The sequence below is a fragment of the Centropristis striata genome, chromosome 7 (assembly GCF_030273125.1).
Source record: "Centropristis striata isolate RG_2023a ecotype Rhode Island chromosome 7, C.striata_1.0, whole genome shotgun sequence".
Classification (NCBI taxonomy): Eukaryota; Metazoa; Chordata; class Actinopteri; order Perciformes; family Serranidae; genus Centropristis; species Centropristis striata.
The window spans coordinates 28,519,256-28,539,179 of NC_081523.1; the positions used below are offsets into that span (position 1 = coordinate 28,519,256).

At 43.6% G+C, this 19,924-nt stretch overlaps 1 protein-coding gene across 9 annotated transcripts in view; it reads left to right on the forward strand.

Moving 5' to 3' along the window:
* The window catches only part of fbrsl1 (fibrosin-like 1), a 311,901-nt gene that overhangs the window by 134,512 nt on the left and 157,465 nt on the right, over window positions 1-19,924 (forward strand). For 7 of the 9 annotated variants that reach the window (XM_059336223.1, XM_059336224.1, XM_059336222.1 and 4 more), the window contains exons 3-4: window positions 9,711-9,812; window positions 16,839-16,874. In XM_059336223.1, coding sequence (XP_059192206.1) covers window positions 9,711-9,812; window positions 16,839-16,874 — 138 coding nt within the window. The remainder of the gene's footprint in view (window positions 1-9,710; window positions 9,813-16,838; window positions 16,875-19,924) is intronic. The other 2 variants (XM_059336226.1, XM_059336227.1) reach the window with 1 other exon arrangement.

The window sequence follows — 19,924 nt, forward strand, 5'->3', positions numbered from 1 at the left end:
TTACATGTGTTGCATCTGCTTCCTATTAAAAAGCCCAAAGCACTCTGGCTGTCTCTCCCGGTCTCTCTTTCTCACTCTCTGACTGCAAACTACCTCCTGACTCCTCAGCTAGACCACATCTCTCTAAAAAACTCCCTCTTTCTGTCTCTGTCTTCTAAACTCTCCCCATCCTCTGATGACATGGTTCAGCTCCTCACTAAGTCCTGCAGATCAGCCCGAGCATGCAGTACCACGGTACCAAGTTCAATCAGTGTGGGAGTCTCCAAGGCTGATACAAATACTTTAGGATCAAAGCTGTCCATACATGCACGATTTTACCTATATAGAATATTATTAAAAATGTTACCATTCTGTGCTAGTAAAGTCTAAAGTTGAATTCAGTGTATTTATGACCATGGCACTGTTGGACTGGGGAAGTCTTAATTTTTCACTTTGTTTCATAGTGAGCTAAGAGTTAACTTAGCATATCGTGTCCATAATGATCTTTTTGTGTTGTTACCCTTCAAAGCAGTTTGTCCTTTAAATATTTGTCAGGATCTTTGATGTGTGATCCAAAGAGTTGTCATTCAAGAAACGTGTTAAGGAGTGTTAAAGTGATCTGAGTTTCTGCAGAATACTGTCGATGTTGGTCATTCTTCGGTCACACATTGGTCAGAACTAAAGCAATAGCATATTGATTAGGAAACACAGCACGATTTTACTCAGACATTCCATTAAAGAGCCATTTTCTTACCTGATTGAAGAACACAGTCTAAAGCTAGACCGATTGGGGCTTTCAGACAGTTCTTCATCTAGCATTTTTTTAATCACTTGCTCATTTCCTTTACCCCACAATCTCATCTTCAGTGTTTTAATTATGTCGTGGTGAGTGATAGCTGGTTTTAGGATGTGTGTGTGTGTGTTTGGGGGACTTGTTAAAAGGGGCCTTTTTGCAGCTCGTACGTCGGCTTCAGCTGATAATTATTTCAGATTACATTAGAGGAAATTAAACATTTCTTAAAGTACGTGTGAGGGTGACAAAGTTATCAAGTGTAGTCACAGGAGAGAGTGTGAATGTTGCACTTCCAAAAATGTAATTCCTTCTACTGCTAATAAGATCATTTTCAAGTGTTAAAAAATAATTAATGGTGTTACAGCAGTTAGGTATAACTGAAGTCTTTAGTACAGGGATCGGTGGTGCACAGTTATCAACGATCAAATAGGTGAAAACTGTGTACATTATCAAACAAAAGTGTAAGAAAATTAAAGTGTAAGAAATACATTTCTTATCATTTATCCAAACATGATGTATGAAGTGTTCAAATTAAGGTTGGGCCGATACTATTGGCTGGAATCCAGTGTTGTATTGGTAGAAGTCTACAAAGTTTCAGATAGTAGTAGTAAATCATTTCTAATGATCCCGATACATGTCAGTATTTTTGTGTTACATGACCTACATCTGCAATTGCTTATTATTTACAGAGACCAGTACTCCCTTTGATATTTAGCAAACATGGAGTTCAAGTTGTGAAAATCTTTGTGTGTAGTCAGACATTCTGTCATTTCGAAATCTGTCTGGACCGCTGATCTGGCCCACCAACAGACTCTTATCAGCTGATAAGAGTGTTTACGCCAGCGCTATCTCTGTCCATTTAAGGGTTATGGAGTTGAGAGTCATAACAGATAAAACCTTTCCACACAAAACTGTTGCAGAGTCTGTGATTGATGCAGCATACCTGCAGTTATTATGGTTGCTGTCTTGAGCAGTGCAAAACACTTTAACCTGATGTAGGAGGCACATTTTATCTCAAACTTTCAGATGTCTGAAAGATAAAATCAACAATTTGGTTAAAATGTTGCAACTCTCATTAAAAAGGGCACAGTTAACTTTAATGCTTTTGTTCCATATTGATTCTTTGTTCTTTCTTTAAAGACTCCATGGTGACTTATATGGCGGAAGTATTGAGCCACCATTGTAATTACTTCAAACCTGATTAAAGCAACATTACATAGCATTTTAATTTTGGGGGGTTTAGCACCCCCACAGTTTCAGAGTGTAATTCACTTTTACGGGGCTGTACACGTTCATTTGTTATGATGAAAAAACTAGAGCCGACAACTTTGCTAACACAGCCAAAGTGCAGCAACATAACAAACTTACATTGCTTACTAGTTCAACTGCAAAAGACCAGGTAGGTGTCTGGTTCTAGGGCGCAAACTCTCAAATTTTCTGCCTCCTGTTTTGTCTCTCCACTGCTGCCATCATGTAGAGGCTTCTACTCACCCTGCTACGCTTCTGCCACAAGACTGGCGACGTTGCCCGAAAACCTCTTCCTCCCTGTGGTCCAAAACTACTGTGCTAGCTGTGTAAAACACCCACGCCCTGGTGCTCCAAGTAGTCCTGACAGTACAGCTAACAACTGGCTAACAGCAGTTACAGTTAGCAGCAGTTAGCATTACTTACAAGTAAAGCTTTCTGTCGAGGCAGAGCAGCTGGAGGACATTAGATGGAACATCAGAAAACATTTTTTTCCATAAAATATTATCCACATTTACCAACATCGGTGACATAGCCGGTGGTATGTAAGTGCCAGCGAATCACTTATCTCAGCGTAAAGGATGCAGAGTGGGAATGAACGGGGCATCATTCTCCCTATTACAAGTCAGTATAGCAAAAAAAATGTTTTGAATTTCAGTTTTCTATTGATTCTTTAAATATAAATGAACATTATCACTATTTGAATGGCTGTGGTGATAGGGAGCACCACACAGCACTTATTCATTTGGACTTTTACAAATAAACTAATAGCATTAAATAAGTTTTATTCTGCAACAGCATTTATCATTAGTGGCATGGTTTACAACAGTGGCACTTCTTTGTTTGAATGATATGGATATGGAATGCCAGTGAGCCCCTGAAGTTGTATGTAAACAACATTAATTATGAAAGAATGTCGCTTTGAGTCTATGCAAAAAGATATCATGCATAATCAAGTCAATTTGAAATTTACATGTATGCAATGCATTCAAATAATTGAATTGCATTCCTATTTGTCAAGGTTAACACTACAGTGTGGTATTTAGGGGTTGACAATATACACACATATTTAGTCTTTTTTAAATGCCTCCCCATTTCCTTGAAAATACTCGTCGTGATTGAAAGGTCTGCTGTGATAATTACAGCATTGAGAGCTAGAGCAGCGCTTACTTGAGCATGAATGAATAAATCATTTCCTCTCTTAATCGCCAAAAGGTTTTGCTGACCACTAAGTGCAAATGTGGCATTTTCAGTGGCATGTACCACAACCGAAGTTTTTTTACCCTGACTTTGAAAGCCAAAGTGAACTTTGACTTGCAAATAATAATGTCGAGTTGAAAAAAAATTAAAGTACAACCTCCAAAGTGAACGCCATTTGAATTTTTCTTGTTAGCATGCATAAATCTTTTGCAAAATGCACTCACTGCTTTCAACGCTAATAGTGTACACAGAAATCAAAGCTGTGCATTTCTTGCAGAGCAACAAGAGAGGAGGAAGATCTGCATAATGTTGGCTCCAGCAATGAAGAGCAAAACGCAGATCCACAGCATCGCTCCCTTGCTTTCCTTCCAATAACATCATTAGCATTTTGACATCATCGGCCTAATTGTTGTTGGTAGCTCTGAGAAATGCTTGCCTTGGAGTGGGAGTTGGGGGGAGAGGAGGGGGTGGGGTGTTTCTGCTGTAAGGCCTTGTGCTTATCAGTGCAGGGCAGATACTGTTCCTATGGTCCTGGCTGACAGGTGAGGTGTGTGTGTGTGTGTGTGTGTGTGTGTGTGTGTGCGTGTGCGTGTGTCTGTTGGTTGCGGTTGTCAGCGAACCCTCGGGACAGGTGCTGAGGGATGGGGTCTTATTTGGGAGCAGGTGCACCTCCGCTCCCCCCTTCCCCTTCTCTTGCCTTGTTCCCTCACTCCCCCAGGAGGCATATGGTGAGAGTGATTGGAGAGACCTGGGGCCCACAGGGAGTGCTCCTCTCCCCAGTTCATCTGTTCCAGACGGGGCCCTGCGGGACACTCAGCCTCTCCTGAGGTCCCCGTTGGCTGGGAATCAGGCAGAGTAAGCGGCTTCTCTTTCAGGTTGACTGCTTTGTTACAGTGCTGGGCGGTTGCGGTGGCCACCCCAGTTAGCTTTACACTGTGTAGCATTGTTCACTGCCATTTTGTGCGCAGGACACGTGCCGAATTGCTAATAGGTCACGCCCTCTAATTTGTTTGCTCTGTACCCCATTTGTACGCAAGTGTTGCTTTTAATCTGCCGACTTCTGTCATGTCCTGGTGTCATTGCTTGGAATAGAAACGCCATCTTGCTGCGATTTCACAAGCTCATATTTGTGAACCAGCTTACAAATGTGATGTGTTTCTGAGTGCACTAGGCGAGAGAGTTATGGGGGCATTTTAGGCCTTGTATAATATGTGTACCTCTTTTATGTGGTCATTTATTATAAGGCGAGCTCTATGAATAATGTATGATTAAAAGGCTTAATGGATACACTGGGACTCGTCAAAATAAAAGCAAAAATCCATTTGCTCTCCCTGTAGTAAATCCACTAGCTTGTCCTTGGGCTAATTTCCAACTTGGGACTTGGTGGGGGAGTGAGTGCATGTCTTGATAGCGATTTCAAGGGAGGGAGGTGTTGGTTGTGCTGTAAAGTGAGAGAGTGAGAGAGAAGAGGGAGGAGGAGGAAAAGTGAAATGAGACATGGATGCGGAACAAAGCCAAGAACACCTCTTTCTCTTGATGCCTCCCTCCTTCATCTCACTCTCTCCCAGACCCTCTCTTTCTCTCCTTCCCTCTCTCCCGTCTCTGTCTCTCACCATCTTATAGCTCCTTCCCCCTGCCTCTGAGCAGCTGCCACTTCTGAGCCTGAAGAAAATGAAGGCAGATGAATCAATTTGGCCTGTGGCCCTAAAGTGCACTTGTCTGCACCCCAGCCTGGGCGGGGGGGATAATGAGCCGATAGATTGAGCCGGTGCCGGAGCCCGGCACTGAGCACTGAGGTGCCTTCGCCCGCCGCACCAACGGGCCCCACTCACATACACACATACATACACATACTGCTGATGCCTCCCTGAGCAGCGGTAGCAGCCTGTCGCTGGGTTAATGGGGGTGAGGGTCCTTTGCGCAGGACACTTTTCAGAACAAATTAGAGGAAGGATCTGTATCCGTCCTCTTCAGCCCTCCCTCCCCTGTATTGCCCCTCGTCCCCTCCCCACCCTGTGCATGGGAAGCCTGGAAAGCTGATTGGTAGTGCAGAGGAGAAGAGCATCAAGGTAGCTAGAAAGGAAGGGCTGTGCAGGGGGCAAGGTCCAAGATCCTAGGGTAATGAGGATTGACACTGGGACAAGGCTGAGGCACAGCCTCCCTGAGCACTTTTGACAGGTGATGGCAAGCTAGGGAGAGACGAGGCAGAGTGAGAAGAGCCGGAGCAAGGAGAGGAAAAGCGAGGTCAGGACTAACAGCTTCTCTTATTCAAGGAGGAAAAACGTGGGAGACTGCACAGCCCCCCCCCAAAACCCCCTGCAAGGTGAAGGAGGTAGGATCAAAGGAGCAGGACAACAAAGCATCACCCGCCAGCCTCCAGCCAGCACCCTGCTGACAGGCTGCAGATTGATCGACACTGCAAGGAGAGTGAGGAAGAGTGAAAATAAAAGGAAAGTTAGCCAAGCCTAGCATGAACTGATGTGAACCACTACTGTCTCCACCGATGCCTTGACTAGCCCTTTCTAAGCAGACGGGCATTGTGACTTCACCCAGGGTTAGAGTAGTTTAAATGAGCAGACCCAAGTCGGCACTGCTCAACTTGGGGGGAAATTAAGATGCTGGAGGGCCCTTTGAAGATAATTAAAGAGCACAGAGCGGCAGCCTCCAGAGAGAGACTGCAGACATGTTCAATACCGAGACTAATGGAGCTAATTTCCAGTACATTATTCATGTAAAACACAGGCCCTTACTTAGCCATGTTTTTCTATGTCTCTTCTATCTGGTGTCTTAAGTCAAACTGCCCCCACCACACACACACAGAGATTAACCACATTCACTTGCTGCTTCAACCTGATTAACCTTGTCCCAACACTGCATGGGTCAGAATCTCAATGTAAACAAACTTAATCCACACAAAAAAACTATAACGCCTTAAAACAGCCAGGTGGCCAAGAACTGCTCCCTCAAGGCTGCCCAGAAAATTACATCCAGCATAGTGGAAAGGCATTATGACCTTGAACTGTGTCACCATTTGCAACCAATCACATCCCAGTAGAGACCATTAGCCCCACCCTCAAGCACACTAACTTGTCCTTTAACATTAATGAGTACACAGAAGAGAAAAAAACAACACATGAAAGCTGTACAGTTGGGAGCTTAGGGCCAATTAAACACCTCCCCAGACAGGAAATTAGTCCCTGCCTTAATCACAGGCAGTCAGTGTTGCCAATCTTTTGTCAGAGTTGGTGAATTCCTGCCTAGATCAATTGCTCTCCTGTCCCGTTGAACAGCGGCTCGGGGAATGGTCCTCGCTCGCTTCATCATTAACCTAGGCGGCTAATTAGACGCTGTGCTCTGATCAATAGCCAAGTTGATTGCTGACTGGGTAATGTAGCCTCAGGCCCTGGAGGAGACGGAAACACTTTGGGCGCCTTCAGGAATTTGTCAGCAACACTGATGCTGGGTAAACAAAGTAATCAACGGCTGCACTTGACGGCGACGTGACGCCGACTGTACCTTGACGCTCTGTCTCTGCCGCTGCCGCCATGCCTGGCTGCCAAGGAGGATTGCTCTCTTTGTGCTCTTCTTGAGAGAAGGAAATCAAAAAGGCCACCATCTATTTTGAGATTCAAGGAGTGATTAGGCTGACAGCTAGTCGAGCAAGAGCGAGAGAGGCAGAGGGAGAGGCGGGTGGAGGTGGAAGTCAAACCTGATTAGGCCCACCTGCCAGGTTTCGCTTCCCTCCATCTCCACACCCTGATTGCTTGGCGGCAGCTCTCTCTTCCTCTCCGCCACGCTCACCCAACCCCCGTCCTGTCACTGTTGACCTCAGTGCACTGCTAATGCCCCTTGGCCAATCAGCATGCTTGCCCTGGCGGCGGCAGGGTAATTAAAAGGGAATTGTGTCTACTTGGCATGTGGGCTGGTGGGCACGAGGGTAGACAAACACTCTCTCTCCGCCGCCTTGCCTCCCTCCCTCTCTCCCAGCCAGGTGGTAGCGTACAGGACCTGTCAGATTAGCTGATGACCCTTTTAATTCTAGCCCAGCCGGGGGCCATAATTGATATTTACCGGGAAAGGTTAATTGTAGCAGTGATCTGCTTAAATTACAGTGGAGATCAGGAGAAGGGGCCAGCCACCGTGCGCGCCACCAGGGGAGCTGCTACATGCAAACTGCTAGTCAAATGGATTACACCCCGCGGCCATCGCCACTGTACTCTAAGGTGGGGAAGCAGCACGGGACATTGTGATTGGCTGGTACTGCACCAGCACGAAGTCCTCCTTGCTGAGCTCGCCAACCTTCCATCTGGTTGGGAATTTGAATGCGTGCCAACTGTGTGTCTTGATGGCCTGCAATAAACCAAGCCATCCAGGTTTGCATTAGGGTTACCATGACGTGGGTGGCTGAACACAGATACTGGCATCTGTACATTTCAGCTGGTAGCAGATAGGTTGAGCCAGTATGAGGTTTTTTTTTTTTTATATGTATATATATTTATTTATTTATATTCCTGACAGAAAACAGCAGAAATAAAAACAAAACTATAATCTTTTATTTGTAAAATGTTGGCAACAATCGAAGTATGTATTTTGTTAAGTATTGTTTTCTTAGTCCATGCTGCATTTTTTTTCCTGACCTCGAGCTGTTTGTGACCTTGTGAAGTTAGTTAATATGCCTTAGCTGTGAGCACTGAGCTGGGGGCTATAGTTTTGAGCAGTATTCAGAAGTCGATCCTATACCCTTTTTTCTGATTCTAAAATTGAACTTAAATAAATATTAAACATTTGGCACAAAGGTATAGAGAGTCATTCATCTCTGTATAGGAAATATACTGCCAGTCTAGTTCCTCACTAGTTATAAAATGTTGTTATAAGTAACAACATTTATCGCTGCCACCGTTTTTAATTGAAGTCGACATAATGGCTCATTCAGCTTAAACCCCAAATGTTCCCACAATGGAGCTATTGACTGTAATTTTGAAACCAAGTTGAATTAGACTTATAGACTTCCTGACTGGTCAATAGCCACCATAAAAAAACACCTTCCCACATTGATGTTATCTTCACTTCACTTTGTTTGTGTGTATGGAGTAGTTGCCTGAGCCCCGGCTGCGGTGAAACTCACACACAAGAAGACAGAAAGGGTGTGGCCAGAAATGACAGCCAGTGCTGCAAATTGGCTGTCTAACTCCATAATATAATTATCCTGAATGGCATAATATACTAACATGATTATTTTGTATGTGTAAAATATTCCATCTTACCAAAGTTGGACAAATTGCTGGAGTTATAGCAGAATGATAAAATTGATTTAAAAAAAAAAAAAAACACTTCCCTTAAATCAGTCAAATTTAACAAAGTCCAGAAAAAAAGTTGCTGAATCCACGTTAGAACTGTGGTATACCGTCACAGGTGGGTTAACTACAGTACATTGCAGCTGCTGTGTTCCTGTTGCTGGCTGGTATGACAATAGTGGGTCGAGGTTTGGTTTGCAGGTGTTTTTGCTACAGCCACTTTCTGCTTTGCATTTAGCCAAAGCACAAACTGATCCCGAGCTGTGAGTCACCACACCAATTTTGCGTTTCCCATGGCCCTTTGCAAGTCAGTTGAAGCCATTGTAGTTGTGTTGTATTGTTATGCACAGATGCCTAACGTGTGGAGTTGGTAGATCCCAGTGGGTGACAGAAAATAAGATGACATCTGGACCTTTGATTTGTTTCCCATGGTTGGAACATGGTTTCCTTACTATTGTTTTACTGTGTGATTTATTGCAGTATTTACTGAAGTTTGGGTCTAAAATGGAGCATTCTGTTACCCAGCAGCTGCATCACTGTAGAAGCTTATGTAATTTAACACAAACCTGCTTATATGTGAGAGGTCATTTAAAGATCAGGGCAAAATCTAAAAAATACCACCTCAACTGCTAGTTTTAAACAAGACACCAAATGAATGTTAACATGTTGTGGATTACGATTTAATTATTCAATTATTATGATAGCACACAACTATTTAATTATAGCTAATTAATATTAGCCACTTTTCTACTGATTAATGATTCATCAGTAGAAAAACAACTGTTCTGCATTTGTATGCAGCCTAAGTTTCTGTTGTCCTTTTTTCATTTACCATTGTGTGTTTTTTCTTCTTCTTCGTCGTCCTGGGGGACCTGTGCAGCCAAAGATCCAAATAAGACTGGTGTTCACAGTAATGTAAAGTCAATGTCATTTGTATTAAACTTCCAAAACGACTCTGGCGTGGTCTTTTAATACATAACAGTTTGAATCTTTCTCCTTGCCATTTTATGAAAGTAATAAGCCACTCTGCAGTGATTTACAGTTATATCAGAGGGGCTTTTAGGATTATACTTTATGCCTCTCAAATGTCTGAAAAGTAACTGCCTCTCAGGGTATATTGCTTAGTTGTGAACATAGCCGTTCGGTACATGAGGTAAGGACATGATTTGACAACGTCCCCTCTCTTGTGTCCCCTGCAGATCAAACCTTTAGCACTACGTCCAGTCAAAGTCAGCGAGGACGAGGCGGTGCAGGAGCTCAGCCGACCGCACAGGAGCAACTCCAAGGAGCAGCTCAGCGAGGTGAGTCCTGAGGATGAGACCTTTTCCCCTTTTTACAGACCTCCTACAGTGAACCACGCTATCCACTTTCACAGGCCAAAGCAGGGGACCCCTGAGGGTGGGATATAGAGAGCAGGCGGGCGACAGCAACATTGAGGCAGAGATCAGAGAGCAGCTGGTGCAGTAGCTCCTGCTGTTTCCAGCTATCACCTCATAAATCCCCTGTGCGTTGTGGAAAAGACTGGTTGGCTGGCAGAACATAGACAGGAAATGATTAGGCTGGTCACACAGCATCACCTTGTTGGCCTGGCATTATTTAAGCATGGCGTGGTTAAATGAAGACATGACCTAACGCAGTTCAGCCAGGTGTGGGCTGACCTCGCCGACCCCAGAATGGAACGAGTTAAAGAAAGTGTTCCAATTATCGCTGCGCCGGCATCCATATGCCAGCCCATTTAGAGGATGAGTAGGTGGCAAAGGAAAATGGGGGCCAGGCATCGGTTCAGCATAAGGGATGAAATAATGCAATTTAGATACAGGGGAAGTAATGAGAATTTATGCAAAATCCCAAGCGGCTCATTTTAAATGAATGTAGAAATATGCTTCCTAACTAATGCCTGTCAAGCAGACCTCCCAAACCTAACGAAATTCAATCAGACTGTTCATTTAGCTGACGAAAGCAGCAGGAGGAAAGAGAGAGAGAGAGAGAGAGAGAGAGAGAAAGAAAGAAGAGGAAGGAAAAATGTGCAGCTCCCTTTTCCAGCAGGGGTAAAATGATGGAAGGAAAAAGATTTTAATGAACTTATTAAATACATTGTTTTAAGCTATTCAGCATTCCAATTGAAAATCCAGCTTGATGAAGAAAAAAAAACCACCCAGCCTAATTTTTCCCATCCTCATCCTCTTTTCTCTACGCCTTGCTGCTCTGTTTCTCTCATGCACTGTCCCCCCTCTTCCCCTCGTACTATTTCCCTTGAATTTGTGTAAAAGGCTGTCTTTTAATGAAAAAGTCAGGGGGAAGAGGCGGGCTTGTCAGATAAAAGACCGAAGCCGGTTGACAGCTCTGACAGGGATATACGACAAGCACAGAGAAGGAGGGGGGGCACGGATGAGGGGGGGTGGTAGAGCGAGGGTGGAAGTGGTGGTGGTTGCGGTGGTGGGGGTGGGGGTGGGGGGGCACTGTTGAAAATTGCACGCTGTAATCGCCGACGGTGTTAGATGTGGCATGTCTCTCTAATCTGCTGCCAAATAAATGGTGCACAGACGCTGATCGTTGTAGCCACGGCATCCATATCTATCCATCTCCCTCCCTCTGCCTGTCTTTACCTTTCTCTTCCTCTTTCTGTCTGTCTGTATGTCTCTCCCTCTCTCTGCTGGCTGTTGTGTTCCACTCAGTAAAGGCCTGGACGTGATACACACAGCAAGATTCTCCCCAATCTCTCCTATATTTCTTATTTTTTCAGCTCCATGAAGTCTCCACCACCGCACTGAGAGCACTGCTAATTTTCGTAAAACACGCTCCACCACATCAAAGTGGCTCCCCAGCTTTAAGAGCTCTTAACTAATGATGCCACGTCTGCAACGAGTAAAATGGATTTCTCTTGTCTTACCGCCAAAGGAAATAGAGACAAATGCGACATGTGGACGCGCCCGCCTGCCCGCCTGTAAAAACAGTCATGCATCAATTTGGGAGCAGGGGGTAAAAAAAAAAAAATTGCAGGGGATGCTGTTTGTTCATTGCCATGGTTGGGTCTTTATCTGTTTATTTTGACTAGGTAATTGTGCCTGCGGTGCAGCGGGGCCCCGGCACTAAGCCACACAGGGATTAGGGAAATATGAGGTGGGGGAGGGGTTGGGTTCCACTGCATCTGTGTCCTGTGGAGGAGAGGGCGGCAGTTGTGGTGCTGTCAGGGTCTCTAACACCCTCCTGTATCCACCCACACCCACCCACATGCACCCAAACCCACCCACCCACCTGATCTGCCACAGAGGGCATACATGTTCGCATCACTTTCCTCATCATGCTCCATCGAGCTCTGATTGGGCCGCCTCTTGGACTCCCCGCAACGGAAAAAAACCCAATAGTCTGGGTTAGGAGAAGATGGACTGGACCCTCCCCTCTTGTCGCCATGTTTTTTCTTTTTTCTTTCTTTTTTTTTGTAAGGAGAGTGGAGGAGGGGGCATGGAAATGGGGAGAGGATTAGGGGGCGGATTTAGCAACATTTCTCTTCTCCGGGGCTGTTTAGTTAACCCTTAAATGCCGCCAGCATCCGCCCCATCCCTCTCGCCACCACCACCATAACCACCACACACACACATACACACACACTTGTCCTCCTCCCTCCCCCACACTCCCTCTCTGGGGCGGGTTCTTAAATCCTTTTGAAGTCCTAAGCGCTGCAGAAATCCATTGAGAGCCATGTATAATGGCTTTTAAGAGAGAGTGTTTAGCTGGATGCCGACCCTATGGCTTATGAACCGCTGGCGTTTTAATGGATCCCCCCCTTTCCCTCCCCTCTTTTCCTCCCTTCACCGGCACTAAATCCAATGGATTGTCCCTCATTATCATTTAAATAAGCCTCTCTTTCTGCTCAGAATGCTCCAAGTTGAATGAACTCTACATAGTAAGGCTAATTCCAAATGGCCTTGGCCTGCCACCACCTATGCACATATGCACCCACACACACAAATACATGCATACACACATTTGTAAGTGCTCTCAGAACATGCACACACACAGACAACAGGGCACGTTGTCACTGGAACACACTTTTGGCCCTTTTGTATCCACAGATTTTGCCTTCTGTGCAGCTCTTCCTCTCCTCTCTTCTGGCCTCCTCTCTGGTCGCGGTAGTGAAGGGAGCAGAGAGGTTGAGCAGAGCGGGAATAGCCTTTTGATTCCCGCAGAGCCTGCTTTCCGGTTCGCGGCGGGACTCCTCCCTAATCGTCACCACAGGAGCCGGCCTGCGAATCAGAGGGGCACACAGGCGTTGATGAGGGCTGAGGCCTAGAGCAGGTGTGGGAGAATGGATGAGGGGGTAAAGGGAGGGTGCAAAACAAGAGAGGCAGTAGTGGTGAAGGTGTGGGGGAGGTCGTTTGGATTGAAGGTGGACCAATGGATGAAATTGGTCTAGCAGAAAAGTCCCCTCCAGAGACCAGGGGGGGAGAAATTGCCAATCTAGACAGAGGAATAAAAGAAGTGAAAAGTGGAAGTGGAGGGAGGGATTTGGAGATTGGTATTCGTGCTGGGCTCTGACAGACAGAGCTAGAGAACAGAACAAAACCTAGCTTTTTCTGTCTCCTTCCTGCTCTTGTTCAGCATTTAGAAGACTGCATTAGAAAACACAGGAGTTTGATGGGCCAAACACCTCCCTTAAGGCAAAAAAAGATATATTTATTGTGAGTAAAAGGGGCTGATAAAACTAATAATTAATGGTTGGTTATGGAAGAATTATCCTATCTTTATTCAAGAGTGTAGATTTTCAGTTTGAGTGCATAATTTGTCTTTCTCATGCTCAGATTTGTTCTCCTCATGCTCACATTTTGCGCTCGCACTCAGATTTCTGCTGCTTTCTTTCAAAATGTATGCATGCACTTAAAAATCACATGCTTGTGCTCACATTTCTTCTGCTTGGACACAAACATTTCGCTCGCACTCAAATATGTCCTGTGCTCGCTCAAATCTAAAGTCTACGCGCTCAGATCTCAACTCTGCGCGCTCAAAACTTTTGTGCTCGGACTCAGAACACGCACGTCCTCTCAGGTTGAGGTGTCTGCTCAGACTGAACGATGTCCCGCCCTGCGCTTAAACTAGTGTGTTTCACCAGCCAATAGGGAGACAGCTAGATTGTGGCCCGTCTTAGGTGCGTTGCCTCGCCTTTTTGAGCGCTCCGTCGGGGCGGGTATATGGTCTGTTTGTAAAACTGCTTCTCTCTTAAAATACACCAATTGACCATATTAGCCAGCTATTTGAATCGTCACCTATTTAAGACGCAGCATATTTATGTAGAATTAATCTTAAGTAGTCCTAAAAAGAGTTATCGTAGTTTAGATTATATATATATATTTTTTTTTAAATTATTATTTATATATATATATTTATGGTTTTTTATTTTTCACCTGTTCAGTGGTGTCACGATAGCCCAGTGGTGAAGGACGCTACCATCTGTTGCATTTTAAACCATGGGACGCCGGTTTGCATCCCGTCCGCTGCACTCTTGCTACATGTCTTATTATGATTTACATTTTTAATTGATAAATTAATGTAACAGTAATACAATCCGTGTAACCAGCTGCTTCTCTTATTGAAACGTTTAACAAGAGATGATCCGTAAATAGACTTGGCTACGTGATTAAAAAGGTATAATGAAAAATACACTATGATGATGATAATGATTTGAGGATAACATTTGTGCGTGTAATGCAGTGTATCACCGTCCTATTTACGCGGTCAAAGCCAGGGGGCGCGTAATTAGGCTAATGTTGGTAATACTTTCACTTTCACAAGAAGAAGACTTTGAGCAGGATTCGGAGCGCGGCAGCGAATGAATGGGAGACAGATGGATGGCCAAAGACCTCAAGTAAGTTCATTGCTAAATGTTGCTACAACTCAAAACACTCGTACTTATCAACATATATAGCGGGCCTTTGTCGGCACTAGGGACAGAAACTCATTATGAATGAAGTGACGTCAGCGGGGATTCCCTTCAGCTCGCTCATCATTATGTGTGCCTACCTGCCGCTGGTACGATCATACGTTGCCAATTATTGTACTTTCGTTGTACATGTTACAATGAAGGCCCGCTATATATGTTGGTAAGTACGAGTGTCAAAATGATTACGGTACTGTTATTGAAACTACTGTATATGGTCGATGTGTTTTGAGTTGTAGCAACATTTAGCAATGAACTTACTTGAGGTCTTTGGCCATCCATCTGTCTCCCATTCATTCGCTGCCGCGCTCCGAATCCTGCTCAAAGTCTTCTTCTTGTGAAAGTGAAAGTATTACCAACATTAGCCTAATTACGCGCTCCCTGGCTTTGACCGCGTAAATAGGACGGTGATACACTGCATTACACGCACCAATGTTATCCTCAAATCATTATCATCATCATAGCGTATTTTTCATTATACTTTTTTAAATCACGTAGCCAAGTCTATTTACCCATCATCTCTTGTTAAACGTTTCAATAAGAGAAGCAGCTGGTTACACGGATTGTATTACTGTTACATTAATTTATCAATTAAAAATGTAAATCATAATAAGACATGTAGCAAGAGTGCAGCGGACGGGATGCGAACCGGCGTCCCATGGTTTAAAATGCAACAGATGGTAGCGTCCTTCACCACTGGGCTATCGTGACACCACTGAACAGGTGAAAAATAAAAAACCATAAATATATATATATAAATAATAATTTAAAAAAAAATATATATATATAATCTAAACTACGATAACTCTTTTTAGGACTACTTAAGATTAATTCTACATAAATATGCTGCGTCTTAAATAGGTGACGATTCAAATAGCTGGCTAATATGGTCAATTGGTGTATTTTAAGAGAGAAGCAGTTTTACAAACAGACCATATACCCGCCTCGACGGAGCGCTCAAAAAGGCGAGGCAACGCACCTAAGACGGGCCACAATCTAGCTGTCTCCCTATTGGCTGGTGAAACACACTAGTTTAAGCGCAGGGCGGGACATCGTTCAGTCTGAGCAGACACCTCAACCTGAGAGGACGTGCGTGTTCTGAGTCCGAGCACAAAAGTTTTGAGCGCGCAGAGTTGAGATCTGAGCGCGTAGACTTTAGATTTGAGCGAGCACAGGACATATTTGAGTGCGAGCGAAATGTTTGTGTCCAAGCAGAAGAAATGTGAGCACAAGCATGTGATTTTTAAGTGCACGCATACATTTTGAAAGAAAGCAGCAGAAATCTGAGTGCGAGCGCAAAATGTGAGCATGAGGAGAACAAATCTGAGCACGAGAAAGACAAATTATGCTCTCAAACTGAAAATCTACGCTCTTGAATAAAGATAGGATAATTCTTCCATAGTTGGTTTGGTTCCAAAATGTTGCATCTTTAAGAAAAAAACACAAAACAAAGACAACACTGAAAATAGCATCCAATGAAGCACAGTGTATAGTCTTAGTATTGATAGACAAAAATATTTTTTTACAGTTTGAACTGTTTTTATAATGAATGTTTAATGATGAAGATGACAAAGCATTTTTTAAATGATATCTTGCCTGTTGATACCACTCGTCTTTAATACGGTTTGTTTTGAGTGCAAACCAAATACTTTTTTTGACACAGAATAAGAAAAGAAGGCAACAGCTTGGGCTAGCAGGGTACCTAAGCTGTTATTCACTCTCAAAACAACAATTTCAATATCAAGGTGTGTTTTATCATTTTATCTGGTGGTGCAAGTGATGGATTCACTCCCATGTGTCCATCAATGTCAGATGTCAGTCTGGGAGGCGCAGACACAAGTAAATTCAAACAAAGAGATGGTGACAGTTAATCTTGACCTGACTACAATGCATTAACTGTTAAACCGTGTGAAAGTGTGAATTACAATTTCCTACAGAAAGTCAACAGGCAACGATTAGAACATACAATAAACTACAGTTTTTTCATAAGGTACCTTCTGTATCCCAGAGACTCAATCATTTTTAAGTAAGGCATGTACACTTCACACTGTGCTTAAAATGCACTTACACAGCCATTTAATGACTATATTGTGCACCATTTTAATTATAGTTTTACAAAATAATTAAGGTTTTCCACAGTGTATTTCTATGACAACTCAAATTAAGTCTCTCAGCAGGATGTGAGTGATTGTTTTTAGAGCGGGTGCCGCTCAGCTACCCCCATGGTGGAGGCCAGAATGTATGGGAGTGATGTGTGTGGGCGTGTGGTACATGGCGGGGCGGGTAAAAGGTTAACGTGAATATTGATATTAAAGCGGCGCTGCTTCATCATGTCTGTGTCAGCGAGTGAAACGCTCCTTAAAGGTCATCCCTGTTCTCCTCTCTCTCCCTACAGAGTTCCACTCACTCGCTGTCAGGCCGCGGCTACTCGGTAAGTGGCATTTTCATGCTTCATAGCTTTACGGCAGAATTACAATCTCCAACGACCCGCTTTATGGCCCCAGCGCTCGACATTTTAATTATGTTAAATAGAGTAATGGAGAAATCATGATATTAGGAACATTAATTCTGGCTGACTGACTGATTAAATTGCGGGAAGGTGTCCTGCGCTACCTTGGCGAAAAGAGCCTCGTTTTATTGGCATCGATCAGCGCCGTTCGCCAGTGCTGCAATTTGGCTGTCAGAGTTTTATGTCTTTCTCCGGTGACTGTCAATGGAGGATCCTTTGGCTCACATATATGACAATATGCCTAAAAGCCTCTTAAAAGACCCGGTATATATGCAATAAATACAGTTTCTCACTACAACAGAAATGCATTTACATCTTCTTGAGGATCCATGCAATTAAACATCTGATGATTTGTTGGAAACAAGTGACTGTACATTAAAATAGTCAGTGAGATTGGTTTCTATCATAGACCATGTGTTGTTCAAGGTAAATATGCCCAAGAGGAATATTTAGTGATGCCTTGGAAAACGTCAACCCAATCCTTTCAAACATATACAAGCTCACAAATTGTCAGAGCAGGACTATTTTTATCCCTTGAAAGCATCTGTTGCCTTGCCCTAGTGCTTTTTCCAACCGTAAATTTGTGCTCTTCTCCTCCCATTGTTTCAATGATGTGTCTAGTCTCTGGGTAATAGAGACAGCAGTCGTCCTTTATGTCCTTTGCTTAAAGGGGAACTAATAAGAGGAACATTCTTTAAAGTGTGCTACTTTTAGCTGATGAGTGGCATATGGCAGTTCTTATTGCAGCTTGGAAGCAATCATCCTGACAAACAAAACAACTATAAATGGTTTGTCATCGTTAATCTGCCTCAAAGGACTGCAGTTAAAGCGCTGAACAAAGCTTAACTTCAAAAGACCTTGATCTCTCTGCGATCTTTTTTTTTTTTTTTTTTTTTTGTGATTTTGTTTTAATAGAACATGTCACATTCCCATTCCCCAGCGGCCGCATACTCACAGATGGATGAAAACAAACAAGACCTTCCAAAAAAGCTTGTGGAGCCCTTTGGCTCGAGCTGTCAGTTTGAGTCGGCAGGGAACAAGGCCTTCTCTTTATCTGAAAGAAGAACGGGAGGAGTCAGAGGGAGAGGGCAGGAATGGAGGTGGTGGTGGTGGTGTGGGGTCGTTGGCATTGTGCGAGCAAAGGAAAGTCCAGTAACGAGGGCAGGAAGTTTTTATGTTGTCTGGCTCCGCTCTCTGGCTATCCGATGGTGCTATCTGCAGCATTTGTAGCCCCTGGGCACCTCCTGGGTGCTGAGCTCTGACTCTCAATCTGCTTTGCTGCCGGGCTCGCTTGATTTCTGGGGTCTCCTTATCTGTAAGTGCTTCAGGCTTTACAGTATGATGGTTTTCGAAGGGAGGGGGGCATGGGGTGTAGGGTCGAGGGGCTCCGGGGAACTGCCAGGCAGAGGCTGAGTGGGTATGGGAGGAGGAGGACGAGGAGAATGCCAGGAGCTGTATAGAGCGTTATAGCTGGAGGAAGAGGAAGAGAGAAGCTATGTATGTGGGTGGAGGGCTGTTTGTAAGGTGGGGAGGGGGTGTGGGAGGGTCAACGAGGCGAGCACACAGGCGTAGGCAGCGCCACCGGCCACCAGTATCTTGGACAGGGCTATCTCCTGGTTGGCCCCTGGCACTGATCGCCATCTACTGCTCTGCCTCTCCACAAACACTCAAAAATGAGGCTGGTGGATGGGGGCTGGTTATCTGTCACAAGGCACTAAGAGGTAAAAAAGGCAATCTCTCCTGACAGTTTGTTTTCTACTTCTACGAGAGATAACGCCTCTTCTTGTTTATGCTTCCATATGTCTCCCTTCTTATGTTGCCTGCCAGGCTTGAATGGCCTCATTTGAATGGTTTGCACAAGAATGTAAAGGAAGTTTCTGGGTTTTAGTGCCAGACTCATGAAAAAGGGAAAATGGAGTCACCACACTGCTTTAGACAGAGAAAATATTTGTCAACAGTATTTTTATGGTCCGTGTTGGCAGCAAAGACACCACACCATCGAAAAATAGGCAAGTAAAAAAAACATGGTAGTTCAAACACAGGTTATTATAGATATGGATGTGGAAATAATTGCAGTGTACAGAAACTTAGCAGATCACATGAGCTACTGCACTTATCTTATTCCAGTTGCCCCACATCCACCACAGTCTTTGGTTTTATTGATTATTAACAATGATACTTAAAATATTGATTCATACCAGAGGTGAAAGAAGTATTCAGATGCTTATATATATATATATATATATATATATATATATATAGTGCACAAATACTTCATAGCAAGAAAAAGTCGTGTTGAAGTCAAATTCCTTCTTAACTGAAAGTATTAAAGCATCTTAAGTAAAAGTATGTGTTCATTGTTACCTCTTTGAGCCTCAAACAATTACTTAAATCGAAATGTTTGAGCAGTGGAAGGGGAAATGTATCTTTGGTAGAACTACTTACAACTCATAGACATCTGAAATGTAAAAAGATACAATTAGACAATTTTCTGTAACAGGGCACAAACCATTAATATAACCTGTACCTATGTTAAGTTCCATAAGCTCATGAGATGCTTTCTTTAAAATGAAATACCATAAACTGAAAAGTAATGAAAGAAAACTGAAAATAAATGTAGTGGAGTAAACAGTATAAAAACAGTACCTCAAAACTGTACTTAAGTATTTACTTTAATACTTGCCACTGCTGATTTATTATGTTTGTTCACATTTTTCCATTGTATAGCTATTGCTGGACACAATACATTTATACTTTGTTAAAATGATTGGCAGTAACATACAGAATGTATTGTCTGTTGTGTTTTTGCACATTAAAAATGTTGCAACAGGAAATGGCATGTCTGCTCGACAGTCTACTCAAGACAAAAAATATATTAAAGATGTGCTGAAAACAAAATATACCTTAAAGTCATATACATCTGTCTCAACAGACTGATTTTACTTGGGAGGGTTACGAAAAACTGCCGTAAG